The following is a 19,211-nucleotide window of genomic DNA, read 5'->3' as shown; positions in this document are numbered from 1 at the left end:
TAGCCTGGGAACTGCAATCCTGGTACATCCTGAATGCACCAAGTTGGGGAAGGCTGTGCTAATGCGTGATGATACAAGCAACAACGGTGACATCTTGTGGCAGTGACTGCAAATAGAACATCCTCTATTTGAATGTAAGAAATTAAATCTACTAGTTGCAGACAACAAGGCACGTGAAAACAGGTGACAGGAAATGCAGCCCAAAACATATGGAGTGCACCAGGTTACCCAATTCTGGCATCAACTCTGAATCAGATTGATAGAAAAGACTATTTTCTTAAAGTATTAAAAAACCCAACAATATCCAGAGAGTTCTGCTCGCAGAGATCTGCAAATTTTGAAAATGGGGATTAATTTATCAACATCTGTCTATATTCTTGCTGTAATAATGTGTAAATTAAACATATGTCAAGTGAAACTCTTAAGTTGGGTTTGACTCAGAATGAGTTCATGAGTTATCTTGGCAATAACATGGAAGTGCTTTTGTCACTGCTTTCTTCCTTGATGTCTTTCAACACCCCGGTCTAGCCCTTAATAATCTAATTACTTGACAATCTCTCATCCAAGAATTAAGCAGGCCTGACCCTGCTTGGCTTTCAAGTACAGACAAGATCAGCCTAGCTTTATCACCTGTGCCATATTTAAATGAGGCATTTCAGGTGCTTGGAAGTTATCCAGATGACTCAGAGAAATCAGTGCACACAATATCGAAGTTTAGGGAATTTCAAAACACTGATTAAGAATATTTCTCTTCAAAGCGCTGCATGAAACTTTAAAACACAAAGTGCAATGGGAAAAAGAAACCTGAAAGCATCAAAGCAAACAGCACTTCATTGGTAAAACCTCTGCATTGAAGAAGATGACTCTGTACTGACAGCTGACTGATCCCAGGCAGTTCCTGGATCAAACCAGTCTATACCCCCGCTTTGAAACGTATCTCAAATATCTGAATATCTAACATCAGAGGTGTCCACAGGACATTGTCAGTCATCAAAATGTTGAATATGGTAGTGAGAATGAAGCTATGCCCATTTTTATTTGAAGAAGGCAAAATTCAGAGGGATGTAGCAAGACGTTTGCTGCTTCTCTAAATTAGACATTCATTTTAATTCTGAAAAAGAGTTCTAAGATATAGGCAGACGCCAATCAATGGCACTCACGTCCACCTTGGGTTGCAAAGAGAAAAAGCAGAGATAGAAACCCTCTTCCCCAACTCTTCTCTGCCTTCTCTACCTTATGACAGTCTCCTCCAGGAATAACTGCCAGAATATACACCAAGGGCCCTTCATTCTTGTCGATGCCTCCTACAATCTGCAGGCCCAGACCCGTTTCCTTGGAAACGCTGATAATTTGAAATATGCTGTCACTAGAGACAAAAAGAAACAAAGTTAGTTTTAAAAGGTCAGTGACTGGGAAACAGAACAAATATGAAGAACACCTTGCAGCAAAATCTTTTGTTTTCTCACAGACATGCTTTGATGCCTGTTATGCTTACGGATATTAAGCAGGAGATCCCATTCCCCTCCACCCGCTACCTCACTCTAAAAGAACAGGAAAGTTGAATCAAGCAGTCGTGTGCAAAATGGAAACTTTGGCGTGGGGCCTCGTATACAATTCTGTTTCTGTGAAGACTATTTCCCCCCCCCCCCAGTTGACTAAGAAAGAATCCCTTACTATATGTCTTTGGAATGTGATGAATGAATATACCGTGTACTTGATTTAAATAAAAAAATTAAACTTAGTTTAAGCAGGGTCTTATTTTCTTTTGACCCCTGAAATAAGCACTTGGCCTTGTTTTCAGGGAAGTCTTACTATTTTTGAGGTGCAGGAGGTGACGAGCGTGGTCACCTCATAGCTGTTGCTGTATTGAAATATTTTAGGGGAGGGCTTATTTTAGCGCATGTGCTCAAAAGCCCGATTGGGCTTATTATCCAGGGAGGTCTTATTTTCAGAGAAATAGGATAGGCCCCACAGCTTGCTATATCTGGAAGAATTTCTCTCTCTCTCTTTGATTTGCTTCATGGAATTTGAGGGTTAAAAAACATTAAAAATGCTCGGAACCAAAAATAAAGTAGCAAATAAAAGACATTTATCTGGAACTGCCTCCTCTCCATTATAATATGCTGTTTCAGACAAGGCAATTGTATAAACCAAACCCATGCCAGAATGCAACCTGTCTCTAGGCTCCGTTAGACTGTAAGGAATCTCTCTTAGATGAGCAGACGAACGTGAGGTTGCCTGGCAAAATTACTTGGTCTGTCCTACCCCGTCTAACAACACTGCCATCTGCCAGGACTCAATGCCTGGCCTTAGGGACACCTCATGTGGAATCAGGCAAACCAGCATTTTATTTTTCACCTCAGGCAGCAGATGCCCTGGGGCAATGCCGATGTCTACACATCTAAAAGCTGAGCTTTATCAATCTGTATAGAACTTGGAAGTTTAATGAGGAGCTAAGACCAGGGAAAACAGGCATTTTGTATATTTCTGGCACCAACTCTGAACCAGACTGATAGAAAAGATCATTATCTTAATGTATTGAGGGGGGGGGGGGAATAACCAGAGAGTTCTGCTTGCAGAGCGCTTTGCAAACTTTGAAAATGGGGATTAATTGATCAACATCTATCTATATTCATACTGTAATAATATGCAAATTAAACATATGTCAAGTTAAACTTTTCAGTTTGGTTTGACTCATAATAAGTTCGAGAGTTATCTTGGCAAAAACATGGAAGTGTTTTTGTCACTGCTATCTTCCTTTCTTCTATAAGCCTAAAAGCTGAGCTTTATAAATCTGCATTGAATTTGAAGTTTAATGGTGAGCCAAAATCTAGGAAAACAGGCAGTTTATCTGTTTCTCTGTAAAGTCAATGATAGCATACTAAAGACATCCGGAAAATAACCTGTGGTCCATAATATAAGCATAATGAAACTTGACAGACAGTAAAATAAAATAAGGTTTGGACCCAGGAACCTAAGGAAAAGGAGCAGGGATACAAAATTTTAAACTTAACTGTTAAATTCGTAGTGAGGAGACTGAGGCAGCGGTCAGTTCAACGTAGGTTTATTAAGGAACAGGCTAACTGACAACGGACAAAACGCGAGCCGGCTGACAGCTATTTATACTTACAGCTGTCAGCCGGTAGAACCAATAGGAAACCTTGAATTCTCCCGCCGGCTGGAGCGCGCGCCTTGGCCAATCAGAGGGCTTCCTCCGAACGCCCTCTGCTGGCCAGGCTCCTCAGTACTCAACACCCCTTTCCCCCGGATTGCGCATGCGTAATCTTCCAAATATCTTGGTCGTCTGCGCACGCGCTGGGAACGCCTTGGCATAGTTGGTGTGGCGTTCGAGGAGGAAGGAGTGTCGGCCCCGCCCGTGTGACGAGGCTCTGGAGGAGCGGCCGCGACAGGCCCAACCCTAGGAGATGGATGCGTCAGAACAGGTAAGGAACCAAACGCACCGGGGGCAACCTGTGACTGCTCGGAGCTAGAGTTTTTTGTACGGTTGGGCCGGCAGGCGGCGTTGTTAGGGCCTGGCTGTTTCTGTCCGCTGGCTGCAATTCCGGGAACTTCTGCCGGTCGTCGCCGCAACAGGTCTACATGGCGCCTCCAAGATCTCCCATCGTTGAGGAGGACCCTGTAAGAGCAGGGCCCTGTTACATCTGAGATCTTTCCAGGCACCCATTTGGGTTCCCCCGCATAATTCCGGGCGAAAATTTCCTCCCCCACTAGAAAGGATCTCGGGGAGGTGGAAGGGTGAAAGGGGGGGGAAGAACAGAGAGGATGCAGGCGGTCTAAAGTAGACCTGAGGCGACGACCCATGAGTAGCTCGGAGGGGGCTTTGCCCGTAGAGGAACAAGGGGTGGTGTGTTGGGTACGGAGGTACGTGTGAATGCGGTCAGGCCAGGGTAGTGCTGCCATACGGGCAAAGGCATCTTTTGCAGAACGGACCGCACGTTCCGCCAGGCCATTGCTGGCCGGGTGATATGGTGAAATTGGGGCATGGCGGATGCCCAGGGAGGTGAGAAAGGATAAGAATTCGGAGGAGGCGAATTGGGGCCCGTTATCGGAAACGATAACATCGGGCAGCCCATGGGTTGTAAAAAGTGAATTGAGAACGCGGATAGTGGCCGCGGAGGTGGTAGAGGTCATGGGGAATAGCTCAACCCATTTGGACCATGCATCTACCACGACTAGGAAGGAATGGCCATCAAGGGGACCCATGAAGTCGACGTGCAGTCGACTCCATGGGCCGAAAGGTTGTTCCCACTCGCGGGGAGGTGCGGTGGGGGGGGCAGCCTGCACTCGCTGGCAGGCAGAACAACCTTGAACGTAGGAAGAGATGTCCGCATCCATAGACGGCCACCAGACATATCCGCGGCCAAGGGCCTTCATTCGGACAATGCCTGGGTGGCCGTCATGGAGGCGAGACAGCACAGAGGCGCGCAAGGAAGAGGGAATAACGACGCGGGAGCCCCAGAGGAGGCAATCCTGCATCACTGAAAGCTCGCAGCGGCGGCGGAAAAAAGGCAAGAGGAGGGGGTCCGTAGAGTAAGCCGCCCATCCTCGAGTTACGGCGGCCATAACTCGGATAATGACAGGATCGGTTGCAGACGCCGCAGCTATGTCCGAGACGGACATAGGAAGGGACAAGTCACCGATTAGGGAGACCTGAACCGTAGGAGCCGGGTCACTAATGGGCAGTGGCAAGGGGCAGCGGCTTAAAGCGTCTGCGTGGGCTATATGACCGCCAGGGCGATAGGCAAGATTATAGGAATAGGCAGAGAGGAATTCAAGCCACCGTAACATGCGCGGGGAGAGGATGGGAGGAGTGGATCGATCCCCGGCAATGATACCCAGAAGGGGCTTGTGATCAGTAATGAGGGAGAAGTGACGACCGTATAGGTAGTGATGGAAGCGCTTTACTCCCGCAACGGCAGCCAGCGCCTCCTTATCAAGCTGGCTGTAATTGCGCTCAGACCTTGATAAGGTGCGGGAGTAAAACGCTATGGGCCGCTCCGAGCCATCAGGAAAGGAATGGCTAAGAACAGCGCCCACCCCAAAAGGAGAGGCGTCACAAACTAAAGTCAGTGGAAGGGACTCGTCATACTGGGCGAGGACTGGAGGAGTAGTGAGGGATTGCTTGACAGCCGCGAGCGCTTGCGCTTCGCGGCTGCTCCAGCTCCAAGGGACTTTGGTGTCCAGGAGACGGTGAAGGGGCTCGGCCAGGGAAGCTTTGTGGGGAATGAAAGAAGCATAAAAATTAAGAAGCCCCAGGAAAGCTTGTAGCTCTGCTTTAGATTGGGGTGGGGGGGCAGCTAGGATGGCGTTAAGTTTTTGTGGATCGGGGTGGATGCCCGCGGCATCGATGCGGTAACCTAGGAAGGTTACAGCAGAGACCCCCAGTTGGCATTTTTCGGGCTTTAAGTGTAGTCCCGCAGCACGGAAACGCTGTAGGACAGTGCGCAGCGTCTGCACGAGGCTCGCAGTGTCGGGAGCTGCAATTAAGACATCATCGAAGTACGGGGTGACCCCGGGAATGGCATGGAGTAGGCGCTCCATTAATCCTTGGAAAATTCCCGGGGCCACGCTGACTCCGAATTGCAGCCTCCGACATTTGAAAGCCCCGCGGTGGGTTACTATGGTTTGCGCAAGCGCGGTGGGTTCGTCAACGGGCAGCTGCTGATACGCCTGCGCGAGGTCTAATTTAGCGAAAATGCGCCCGTTGCCTAGTGTGTGCAGAACATGCTGCACCACGGGCACAGGATAGGGGTGCGCTTGCAGGGCTTTATTTAATGTAGATTTAAAGTCCGCGCAGATCCTCACGGATCCGTCGGACTTAAGGGGAACTACTATTGGAGTTTCCCATGGAGAAAAATCCACGGGTTCCAATATGCCTTGGCGGATAAGTTTATCTAGTTCCGCGTCTACCTTGGCTTTAAGAGCCAGCGGCAGACGGCGAGCCTTCAAGCGTATGGGGGCTATAGTAGGGTCGAGGTTCAGGGAAATTGGGGAACCTGTATAGCAACCCAGGGAGGGGCTGAAAACGTCAGCGAATTCAGTTAGGAGAGCGGAGAGAGAATTAGAAGAGGGAAGAGGAGAGGGAAGTAAGGAATGCACCCCCGCTATAGAGAGCCCTAGTGCCCTAAACCAATCTAGGCCCAGCAAAGAGGATAGAGGGTTTTTTACTATGAGGAGCGGAAGCCTGGCGTGGCGGGAACCATAGTTAACATTAAATCTGCCCCAACCCATCAATTCAATGGGGTTTCCCTGATAGTCTCGTAGTCGACAGTCTGGGGAAAATAGGCTTGAGCGCCGGATTTTAGGTAGTAAATTGTGAAGTGTGTCCCAAGACATGATAGATTTAGCTGAGCCCGTGTCCACCTCCATGGAAGTGGTTACCCCCTCTAAGGTTATTGGGAGGTACAGCTTACCTCGGCCCTCCGCAGAGGAAGAGGCCGAGTCCACCAGCCATTCAGGAAAAGCAGTGGCCGGGTCGCCAACGGTGAGGGAATTTTGGCGACGGCCAGGTAAATTGGCTGGAGAACGGGAATTTTGAGGAGGTTGGTGCGGGAATCGTCTGTCAGGAGGCACGGAGCGGCAGACGGCGGCCAGGTGGCCTTTTCGGCCGCAGTTGTGGCAAAGCGACTGACGGAACCGACATTGAGATCGTTGGTGGCGGCCGCCACAACTCAGGCACTGAGGTCCGTCTCTTGTGGCGAGTGACTGTAGGCGGTCGACGGCCTGATCGACCTCATTCTGGAAGGTAGATGCTGAGGATTGCGCGTAGGAGGCGGTGGAAGCCGAGTACGGAGAAGGCGGTACACCAACAGCATGAGGGTGCTGGCTGAGGTGGCTGAAATCCGGGGTGGATTGGTCAGCCATCTCATAGGCTCTGGCATCATCGACCGCGATTTTTAGTGTTAGTTCCGGTCGTGCGAGGATGCGGCGATGTAATTTTACGTCGCGGAGGCCATAGATAAACTGCTCCAGCAGCGCTTCTTCTAAATCGCTGAACTCGCACAGACTCGCCTCAGCCCGCAGAGCAGCAACGTACTGGGCAATGGTTTGGCCGTCTTTTTGTATGCACCGTCGAAAGTACTGTCGCCGGGCGAAACGAGATGGTGCGGGCTCGTAGTGATGTTTGAGGCGAGCCATCAGGTCTTCCCACGGCAGCGAGTTTGCTGGTTCTGGGGCAGCGAGAGCCCTAGCAGTGGCGAACATCTCCGCGCCACAATAATTTAGGAAGATGCCGCGTTTTCTCTCCTGAGAGAGATTAATGAGGTCATGGGCTATGAGGAAGCAGTCAAACCTCTCTAGAAACGCTTCCCAAGCCTCAGCCTCTGGCCTGAAAGGCGAAAAAGCGGCGGAGGTAGCCATTGGTGGCACGATGAAGGGGTCCGTGTCGCCCGTCCTCGTCGCCAGTGTTAAATTCGTAGTGAGGAGACTGAGGCAGCGGTCAGTTCAACGTAGGTTTATTAAGGAACAGGCTAACTGACAACGGACAAAACGCGAGCCGGCTGACAGCTATTTATACTTACAGCTGTCAGCCGGTAGAACCAATAGGAAACCTTGAATTCTCCCGCCGGCTGGAGCGCGCGCCTTGGCCAATCAGAGGGCTTCCTCCGAACGCCCTCTGCTGGCCAGGCTCCTCAGTACTCAACATTAACGTTGCTTTAAATTTAAAGACGAGAGCCGGTTTTGTCTAGTGGTTAAGGCACCAGGCTAGAAAGCAGGAGAGGAGACTGTGAGTTCAACTTTTGCCTTAGCCATGAAAATAGGAGGAGGAAGATGTGTGGGATATGTTTGCTGCCATAAGTTATTTGCAAAAATAATAAATGCAACATAAAAATAAAAACTGGATCACAGGAGACAATTCTGTTTTGAGTGGTGGCAAGGCAACCACTTCCAATCAGGCTGTTTTAAGACGCTGTCCCCACAGCATGGCAGCCACAGAGGGCAATATGTCTAGAGATACCAAGCTTAGAACCCAGTAGGGTTCCTGCTGTTGGGCGATTTTCACTTCATAATTTCAGAAATGTATGTGTCTGGGATCAGTAACCATGACAGAAAATGTGCAGGCTGGGTGGCCTTGCAGTTGTCTCCTGGATATGTGTCTGCTTGGCCGTGAACAAAGCTGGAAGTTTTACTTGGGCCCATGAAAGAAAAGCACAGTTGCTAAGCAACTGTGACCACATCATTGCTTCTTTTCCAGGTTTTGAAAAATAGGGACAGGCAAAGCTTTTCCTCATCTACAAAGGATTATAGGTGAGAGTTCCCAGCCTAGAAGTTGATGTGTCTTCTCTCAGCCCTCAGAATCTACTTAGAGAATGACAAGGTTTTTTTTTTTTTGCTTATTTTTAAAAAAGGAAAAAAAGCAAATAAAAAAAGGCCTTGGGGAAGTTCCAGGATGCATCCTCAGGGTCTCAGGTTTAACGGATTTGGAGAAGGTCATAGGAAAAGCCTGACAGGATTGGATGGAAAGATGTCTATGGAGATTCATAATCATCTGAGTCATGGTTGTCCCAAAGGTGCTTTTTCCAAAAGGCAACTGGACCTTCTTGGCTTTTTTTCTTTAAAAACATTTCCCTTCTCATCCAAGAGGCTTCTTCAGTTCTGTTGAATGGGTTCAAAGGATTACCTCTGAACTGACATAGGACAAGATTCTATGCTCCTTAAAAACGGAGACCATTTAAGAAAAATAAGTGCAAGCAAACTACAGAAAATGGCAGCAGAGCCTGGCTATGACATTTTTCATACTTAATTCCAGGCAGAGAAACAGCTTATAAAACAAAAAATTGAAACCCATGCCCTTTTGAGGACCTGTCAGTATTGACAGCTCACAATCTTAAGATTAAAAGGGAGGCTTTGGAAACGATAATATTCCTGTGCTTTTAAGCCCAGCATCCTGTCTTTTCCACAAACTCTCCATGAAAAACAAACTTCACATAGTTACTTTGTGATGGCTTGAAGGGATGTTACCGCTGCAGGCCTTCCCGGGAGGTTTGTCACAGTGTCCTTTGGATGAAATAGTGAATGACTCACTGAAGGTGCTCCGGAAGAAAAGCTATCAACACCTTTGCGGGGAGGGGAAAAAAAAGAGTCAAGGAAACAAAATGAGTATCTACTAAAGCAAGCAACTGCTCAATACCACAAAGATTGCTGCCTCTTGTTCCAATCTTCAATTATTTTAAAGTAGGGGTGAAGAATGGGGTCCAATCCAAGGATCACAATATTCTATTAGGAACATCTTAAGTGAGTTCCCTGACATCAAGGAAGGGAAGAGACTGGCAATTCCAGGGCCAAATGTAATCCCAAATCTTTTGTAGCAGGAGTGTCCAACCGTGGCAACTTTAAGACCTGTGGACTTCAACTTCCAGAATTCCATTGTAGCATCCCCACAGCCATGTGATCAAAATCCTGGTGTTTGGCAACTGGCAGGTATTGAACGATGATTGCAGTGCTCTGGTCATTTGTGACCTTCCCAGAAAAACTTTCAAAAAGCAAAGTCAGTGGGGGAAGCTGGATTCGCTTAATAGCTGCATGATTCACTTAATGACTGCAGCAAAAAGGTTGTAAAATCGGACGCAGCTCATTTAACAACTGCCCCCCTTAGCAATGGAAATTCTGTTCCTAATTGCAGTTGTAAGTTGAGGACTGAGTACTGTAAGTAGTACTTTCATCTATGAACGTTTTCAGACTAAACTGCCTACCAGTAAGGGCAGAAATGGCTCCCCAGTAAAACAGAGAGAGTTATAATTTAACAGATTGCTGGACTAGGGCTGGGGAAACCTCACTTCAAATTGCCGTTCAGTCATAAAGCTCAACCTACCCTACCTCACAGTGAAGGAAAACAGGATGTGAGAAAAATCATCCCACCATGAGCTCCTTGGGAAAAAGGCTAAGGGAAAATATAATTTAACTACAACAAGCTGATAGGCCCCAAACCATCCTTTACAATGAATTGCAATGAATTTACAATGAATTGCTGTTCAGCCTGTTATAATATATAAGTGCTTCAAACTCTAATCTTCTAATCTAAACTCAAATGAGTTTAGAATCTCTAAACTCATTAGATGTGAACTTTACTCTTCACATGGGCAATAAATAAACTTGCAAGCACTTTGACAAAATAGAAGTTAGCAACAATTAAGTTATTTCCGTTTTAAACAGTAAGCCAGAAATGTTTTCTTATATTACAATGCAAGGCCCTGCATAGGCTTTAATTGATTGGAATTGACATATGACATGGTAACCTATGTGTAATACGGGATTCTGGGGCCTGAAACAGTCCTGAACAGCTGGTTTAGTAGTGTTTTTCTTCTCACTGTGGCACAGTCATAACACAGCAGTGTTAGCCAGTGATCGCCTGAGAATACAGTTAATTATTTACCTGGCATACTTTGGAATTATAGGCTCAATATGTTCTCAAACCACCAAACATTTGGAAATGTACAGATGAACCCTAGGGGGCAGTATGACACTACTATTATACTGTTCAGTCTCATAAAGAAATAAATATATATAAATTTTTTTGATTGAACTGAAGTGTCCTTTCTGTCCATCAAACATCAGCCCATAAAATCTGGGTTAAAGGTCTACCTTCCAATTCGTGAAAGCATCTCTAGCAACCTGAAATATTAATGGAGGCCATTAGGCCAAGAAGCATTTTCTACTGTTCTCTTATATTGTAGAGTGAAAACATAAGCAACCTCTTACCAGTTAGGATCTGCTTTGGGGAATTCCTACTGGAGTTATTATGTGAACTATACTTCTCCATCAAGGCCAGAAATTCTTTCCTGCAATATATATATATATATATTTAAAAAGGTAAAGATGCAATACATCATTTAATATCTCTTAGAATGTGTTGATCCGAGACCTTTCATGAATAGATGTTTAGCTTATTTGCTGCTGGCTGAGCTAAATCCTGGGTTTTGCCTTGTGTCTTACGCTGCAGTTAAGAAATGTACCAACATTCTTTCATGGAAAGCAAGAATAATGGTATTAAAGATTAGACAATAGATAACTGAAATAGATTTTCTGTCAGATATTTCCTTTTTTTTAAAAAGAATTTTATTGGTTTTTACAAATATTTATAGAAAGGAGTAGATAGGTACAAAAAATTTTGACAGCTACATCGTGCGAAAGGTAGAAATCCCCCCAAATCTCACAACTTTTACAGAAAAAAAATAAAGATCAAAAATTAAGAGATAAACATTGACAGCTTTTTGTTTTAGATTATATCAACAATATATTCAATCATCTTATATGCCACTCCCAACAATTACATTATAACAACAATTGCAATAATGTTATTATTGTGTTATTATTATACTTATCTTTGTGACCTGAGTCTTTTCAATATTGCTTCCCCCGCCCCTGTCTTCTGGCAGAGCCACGGCCCCTCCCTCCTTCATATCTTGTGTAGTGTCCCCTGTTCCATCTAGAAAGGCACTGTTTTTTAATGAAGGCCTCTGCCTCCACAACTGTGTTAATTCTAGTTCTACTGTCCTCCCAGAAAATCAACATTCCTTCTGGCAATAACCATCTAAACCAAACTTCTTTACTATATAATTTCTTTGATAAAGAGGAATATTTCTTCCTCTTATCTCTTACTTTCTTCAGAATTTGTTTAAGAATGGTTATTTCTTTATCTTTATATTTTAATGGTCCCGCCCTTTGAGCTCCTAAGACCTCGTCTCTTGTAGTCTTTCTAAGAAATTTAACATGTACTTCCCTTGGAACATTGTGTGTTCTGGCATATGCTGAATTGATCCTATAAATCAAATCAATATCCCACCATAGCTGTTTATCTCTTTTAATGTATTCTGCTAAAATTGTGGTCATGATCTCCTTGAGATCTTCATTTTTTGTCTCTGGTAAGTTTTGAAATCTAAGGAAAAAAGACATTCTTTCAAATTCCATCTTTATCATAAGATTTTCAAATTCTCTATTCCCCTTCTGGACTATCTTGACCTTCTCCCTCAACCCAGTCGTGTCTTCCTCCAACACACCTATTCTCTGTTTATTCTGTGTTGCTTGTTGTTGCGTTTCTCTGAGATGTTCATTTAAGTCTGCCAGTTGTTTTTTCAGTTCATCTTGTCCCTTCATAATAGTTTGAAACATTTGGGCAACAGATAAGTCCTTTGAACTCTCTTCAGTTGTTTAGGTTGTAGAAATGAGGCCATTTGTGTCTGTTGTGTAATCGGGCTAGACGTAGAAGATGTCGGGGCCGAAGATGCCTTACCAGGCGGTGGCTTTTTAGATCCCATATTAAGTTCAGAGATAGCTGTAAGTCTTATACAAAAGAAATGGCGTCTGTGGAATACACCGCTGGGAGAGATCGTGGAGACAAACAAGCCCAGAAGTGAAAGTTAGTCCTCCTGTACAGCTACAAGCCAGGGGATAAGAATCAAGTACTCAAAATCCAAGGGGACCACATAAGAAGAGAGGCTCCAGGAGATCTCCAGGGTGTAGAGCCAGCAATTCTTTCAAAGGAGAAAACTTCATTCGTAAAAGCAAAGAAGGAGGAAGTTGGCCATCTTGGCTCTGCCTTCACAGGGGACCAGGGAGCAACATGTCCAAAGTTTCCATGAGGTAGTTTAAAAACAACAACTCAGCAGTCATCTCTTGCAATTGTAGCAAAAATCATTCTCCCATTGCAAGTGGAAGTGAAAGTTAGCTTCTAACTCTCTCTCTCTCCTCCGAGAGAGAGAGATATTCTGAGTGCCGCCTTTTCCGAGGGGGGGTGGAAAATCCCCCCCTCCAATCTTAACACTTCAAAGGATTGAATTCACAATCTAGAGAAGCTGCTGTTCATCAATTAAGTAGATTTAAAGGAGATTGAGGGAAACTTCTCACCTCACCGCACTTCAGCTGTAGCATCTAATTCATTCTTTTCTTCCGGAATCCGATCGGCGAAGGTGCACAGCGACAGCGCACAGCGCCACCATGCACCCCCCAAGCTCCCCGGCTCCTGGGGTGAAACTGGAAAAAAACCCTGTGGCTGTCGCCAATCCAGGGGGGCCCAACAAGCCGCCCTATGGCAGGGAGCCCCTCCAAGGCCCCCTGTGCTCCTAAAAGGAGGCCACCGAAGAGACGAGCGGCGGACGCACACATCTGTCACCTTCAGGGACCGGAAGTCGTCTCCTTTCTGTCAGATATTTCCATCATGTTTCAACTGCAGGTTGGAAGTTGTGTGTGGCACGGAATATGCAAGACTGATTCATTGTCAAAGGCAGACTTGAAACAGCAAGAATTTTTTATGTACTTTCTTAAAGGCTCTTTTAATTTGCAAATTCCAACACAAAAGTAAGCTTGTCAAGATGCCCAAGCTTTCCACATATTGATTTTTAAGGCTGACTAGTAACTTTCCCACATCCTCTTCTGTCTTCTCAAATCTGGAGATCTGTCACCAAAGTATCGCTAGGGAACAGCAAAATGGATCAATTCCTCTGTCTACAAACATGAAGAGAAATGTTCTATTTTTGCCAGGTTTATATTATGGTTTTTCTCATAGATTAACAAATCTATGATTAGAAAGATCAAACAGCCCAGTTCTGGAAATCAGACTTGATTTTAAGTAGCAAATGCACCAATCCTTTCTAAAGGAGAGACACATTCTCCATAACTACCTAGAAGTCTGGGGATACAGGTGTACTTGATTAGGTATCTTACATAATACTCAGGTCAACATAATAACTTCTGAAAATCTACTCAGAAGTAAATCTGCTTAAGTTCAATGTGGTTTGGCCCAGGGTTCCCCAAACTTGGGCCATGGCCCATTCAGAACCAAGCCACGCAAACAGCATGTACGCAGTTCCGCTTGCGCAAACGGCCTTTAGAGCATGTGCGCAGCTCCATTTGTGCAAGTGCCATGCGCACACTTGTCTACCGCTCATGCAGAACCATCCACTCCCCCCCCCTCGCCACAGGTCCGCAAAGCTGGAAAGGCTGGTACTGCTGGTTTAGTCTACCTCTTTAGGACTATACAAGTAGTCCTTGACTTACAACCACAATTGAACCCAGAATTTATGTTGCTAAGTGAAATTTGTCAAGTGAGTTTTGCCCATTTTACCACTTTTCTTGCCACATTTGTTAAGTGAATCACTGCAGTTAGTCAAACAGTTGTTAGGTGAATCTGGCTTCCCCACTGACTTTGCTTGTCAGAAGGTCGTCATATGACTCCAGGACTCTACAGTAGTCATAAGTATGAACCACTTGTCAAGAATCTGAATTTTGATCATATCATGCTGCAACAGTCATAAGTATGAAAATTGGTCATGTCACTTTCTTCAATTCCGTTGTAACTCCGAACTGTCACTAAATGAACAGTGGTTAAGTCAAGGATTACTTGTACTCACCTGTTATTACAGGAATATAATACTGTAGTGAGTAGGATCATCCTGACTAAAATGGCCAGATGGAAAAAAGACTCCAAGACCAGACAGATGTAGGCTATATAACAATTTGCCAAATTTAAAGAGATTTGAACATACATGTTAGTATGAACCCAATAAAACAAAACTATAAACTAGCAAGAGGGAGTCTAATTCTGTTCTGGACTGAATGCCTGAACTGATTATAAGTTTTAATTATTCAAGATGGTTACAGTAGTTTTAAAAAAATAGGTCAGCATTTTTTAACTGAAGCAATTAGGAATCTCCAATTTACAGAACAGCCAGAGAAGAAAACCATTCGAGTAAAATTGGCAATTACACAATGAAGTGTGCCCAGATGCCTAGTGTTATTTCACACATTAGGGGAAATTGGCCATTTTTCTTTCAACAGTAGCCAATATTTCCTCAATGCAAAATGTTACTCCAGAGTTTAAATGGCAGGGTTCTCCGACCTCCATTATAGGAAGGAACAAAATGTATTTATTTCCAATGCTTACATTTTTAATTTTGTTGCCTTTTGCTTCCTAAATATCTCTAATTATTTCTTTGCATACAGTTTCAGATGTTACAAATCCAGCAATTTTTCCCAATCTTTGAGAACAAGAATTTGTGCATTCCATTGTTAAAGGCTGTTTTCATGTACAAGAGGTTAGCCAGGTTTTAAATCAGGAAAATACTTGCTTAGAAGAAAACTAGTTTAAAATCCTGCACAATCCTATCCATATAAAGTCTTCAATGTAGGTGCAGTTTCCCTACCATTGCTAGCTAACCTGGTATGCATGTTTTGCTTAGATAATATCTAGTTTGATCCCACAGGTATAAATAAATACACACACAGGCACACACATACACAGCAAGCAAAGAAGCAAGCAAGCTAGTTGGAACTACATTTACATCTATACATCCACCCAAGCAGAATTGCAATTCTGAAAAGGGAAATCAAATTTAGACAAATGCTGTAAAAGCATGATTCTTTAGCAGCAATTTTCTCCAACTTTGCAATGTTCTCCAGAGATAATGCGCCTACAACTCCCAGAATCCTTAGCTAGCTAAGTGGCAATTATTATTTTTATTTATTTGTCAACAAGTACAAGGAAGCAAGTATGAAAAACACATGAAAAATTGGCACAAATAGATATATATATAAATAAGAAAAACATAGCCATAAACACATAAAAAGAGTACATATAAAATGGGACAGTAGGACAGGGACGGGAGGCACGCTGGTGCGCTTATGCGTGCCCCCTTAGGGACCTCTTAAGAAATGCGTAAGGTCCACTTCCGGTTCCGGCGGCTACGGCGACGGGCAAGTCCTTTGCCTGCTCCCGCTCTCCCGGTGGGCTTCCCCTGCTTCTGGGGGGGGCACAGGACGCCCCGGAGAGGCGTCCTGCCGAGGGAGCGGCTCGCGGAGGGCCCTGGCATCGGCGGCGGCTGGTGGGGGCTTCTCCGCTTTGCTCCAGGCACCGGGGAGCAGTATCGGAGGGTGCGCCTGCGTCTCGCTCCATGCCGATCGGACAACGCAAAACTGAAGGAAGCAGCGGCGGTATGGTGAGGTGCTTCCTCTCTCCATTCCCTTTCTCTTGAGTTGATGGACTTTTTCAGTAACTTTAAAAGCTAAACTTTCGGATTTTTCTTGGAGGAGTTGCTGGAGGGAGGGGGATTTTCCCTCCCCCTTGGACAAGCGGCTTGAAAAACTTTTGCTCTCGCCCCCAGGGGAAGGAGGAGGGGGGAGAGCCAACTAATGATGCCTCACCCCAGTAAAAGTGTTTTTCATTGGACTTAGTTCCAGAACTTATTGATGATCTGAGAACTTTGTGAACTTTTAAAACTTTCCTATGCCTCTGAGCCCAAAGCTGGCAGGGCAAGATGACACACTTCCGTTGTCTTCATGAACTTTGAAACCTGACTCCACCTTCAAAATTCAGGCTTCCGGTCTTTGTCTCCGTGTCACCCAGAGGAATCTCTTGTGGATTGTTATTTTTTGAACTCTTTGGAGAGAAAACCTTTCTCTATTGCTAGACTGACTAAAGAAGCTCCCACCTGTTTGGATCTTCTGCCTCCTGGTCTCATCTGTCTGCTCTACTTCTCCAGCTGTCCAGTCTCTACACTGACTGATCTCTTTGTTTTATAAACCATGTCTCCAAAAAGACCACCCCCTGGAAAACCTGGCTTTGCTACTTCTGCACCGACATCTGCAACATCCAGTCCTGCTACACAGTCAAAGATTACAGAACTGATGCAACCCAAGAGTACAGAGATGGATTTGCAACAAATGCTTCAGCAACTCATACAGGGCCAGGAAGAAATTAAGAAACAATTAAAAGAAATGAAGGAGGAAATTAAAGAGAATCAAGTCCAAATTTATAAGAACTCACAGAGACTGGACCTTGTGGAGGGTGGGGTGGCGGAGGCGAGGGGGGGGTAGAGGCTTTACAGAAGGGAAACAAAGAACTTGATACCCAACAAATGAAAACAGAGTTTGAGAGAATGTCCTTTTATCTTAGATTTCAAAATGTTATAGAAGCAGATGGGGAAAATATAAGGGACATTATGACTAATATTTTAGCTGAATACATACACAAAGATAAGCAGCAGATGGAATGGGAGATAGATCTGGTCTATAGAGTGAATTCAGCATATGCCAGAACACACAATGTACCCAGGGAGGTTCACATTAAATTCCTTAGGAAAAGCACAAGAGATGAAATTCTGGGTGTACAAAGGGGGCAAGCATTGACATACCATGACAGGGAGATAACCATCTTGAAGCAGATCCCCAAAAAATTATGGAGAAAAGGAAAAACTATTCGCAATTGGCGAATAAATTATACCAGAAGGGGGTGTGGTTTAGATAGTTGATGCCTGAAGGGATGCTGATATTCTGGGAGGAGACAAGAATCAGAATCAATACACCCATAGAGGAACAGGCCTTTATGGAAAAAAATAAAGCGAACCTAGAAAAAACAGAAGACTCTACAACGGTCATACAGGACACGGGAGGGGCCGGAGCTCTGCCAGCGGGGGGTGATGGGGCAACACCAAGAAAGCTCAGATCACAAAAATGAATAAGAAAACATGGGGAAAAAACTTTGGACATGGGATTGATTTAGAAAAATGGCAAAAATTGTGGACTCAAAATTATAAAATGACAATGTCAACTGCATATAAAGAAAATTTGTATAAGATGTTTTATAGGTGGCATTTATCCCCATCGAGAATAGCAAGAATGTCGAAGAATAAGTCTGAAAAATGCTGGAAATGTCAACATACACCCGGCACATATTACCACATGTGGTGGACTTGTCCTGAAGCTAAGAGATACTGGACTAAAATACACATGTGGTTGGAGAAAATGATACATAAACATATAGACTTGAAACCAGAACTTTTCTTATTGGGAATAATACCAGAAACATACAATAAAGACTTGAAATATTTGATCATAAATGTCTTAACAGCTGCTAGAATTGTATTTGCTAAATACTGGAAAAATGAGAAAGTACCAACAGAGGAGGAAATTGTTCGGAAGATAATGAACTGTGCAGAAATGAGTAAACTTACATTTGAAATTAGAGAATTAGAGGATGAGCAATTTTACAAAGTATGGGACTTGTTTTATCAATGGTTGGATAAAAAAACTTGGAAGTGAATCTTTTCTTTTTCTTTACCCTATCTTATATGTAATAATAATAGAAAGTTATACTTAATGTTTTGAAAAAATCTCTCTCTTTTTTCTTTCTTTTTTTTTCTTTTCTCTTTCTATACATATTAAGCCTTTATTATGAAATAGACCATTTACTTATACGAGATAAGAATAATAATGTATTTAATATATAAGAGTGAGATGATTTAAACTGTTAGGTATGATTATGGCTGGTGACTATTTTATAATATAAAATGGAATAATGATGATGTAATGAACAATGGATGTGAATATAGATTAAAATATTTAATGACTACATGGATTGACAAATAATAATGGGAAATTTAATTTGGAGTTGAGGATGATTGGAAACTTTAAGATTAATGGAAAATAGAAATGTCTTATATGAAGTAATGAGTTTCTTTTTTTCTTTGACTTAATCTCCACTTTTATTTTTGAGAGAATGGTGATACAATTTTATAAAGACCTATTGCTACCTAGTACATAATTGTAGAGATAAAGAAATAAGGGTTGTCATAAAAGAAAGAATACTATGGTAACTTGAACATGCAATGCTCAATGAAATATTTAACTATATTTAATGGATAATTAGTGAACGCATCCTTAATTGTAAAAACCATCGCACAAAAACTTGTAACCAAACGACATGCTTGATGAAAATGTGTTTTTTTTTTTACTTCCCTGCTCTTGTATCTTATGTGTTGTCTTGTCTTTTTAAAGAAAAATAAATAAACATTTATAAAAAAAAAAAAAAAAAAAATGAATAAGAAAACCACACTGTTATAAACAGACCGAAAGTAATAATGAAATTATATCTAGACTATATATCATAACTATATAAATTGATTGAAAACTATTTTTAGAATTAATATGCTGATTTTTTATGATCATGTATTAATGTTTTATACTTAGATGTATCTTATGAGTTTGGAGGGAGGGGGCGTCTGCCATACTTGCAACTGCCAAAATTTGTAACCATTCCACCTACCCTTTTCCCTATAAATGTTTTAAAAAACCAATAAAATTTTTTGAAAAAAAAAAAAAAAGAAATGCGTAAGGTCCATGGTAGACAGCTTAAGGTAAAAGGTATGGGGGTTAGAGGAACTAACAACAGGATCAGGTAGGGTGTTCCACACATTTACTAC

At 43.5% G+C, this 19,211-nt stretch overlaps 1 protein-coding gene across 6 annotated transcripts in view; it reads right to left on the bottom strand.

Moving 5' to 3' along the window:
• STXBP4 (syntaxin binding protein 4) overlaps positions 1 to 19,211 on the bottom strand; it is a 110,671-nt gene that overhangs the window by 78,796 nt on the left and 12,664 nt on the right. For all 6 annotated transcript variants that reach the window (XR_014176771.1, XM_081970412.1, XM_081970413.1 and 3 more), the window contains 3 exons: positions 10,720 to 10,799; positions 8,957 to 9,077; positions 1,234 to 1,366 (listed from right to left, as the gene is read on the bottom strand). Coding sequence is in view for 5 of the 6 variants with exons in the window: in XM_081970412.1 (XP_081826538.1) it covers positions 1,234 to 1,366; positions 8,957 to 9,077; positions 10,720 to 10,799 (334 nt within the window). In the remaining variant the exon portion in view is untranslated. The remainder of the gene's footprint in view (positions 1 to 1,233; positions 1,367 to 8,956; positions 9,078 to 10,719; positions 10,800 to 19,211) is intronic.

This window comes from Natrix helvetica, assembly GCF_964273705.1.
Source record: "Natrix helvetica genome assembly, chromosome: 1".
Taxonomy (NCBI): Eukaryota; Metazoa; Chordata; class Lepidosauria; order Squamata; family Natricidae; genus Natrix; species Natrix helvetica.
This window is presented reverse-complemented; position numbering and strand designations above follow the sequence as displayed.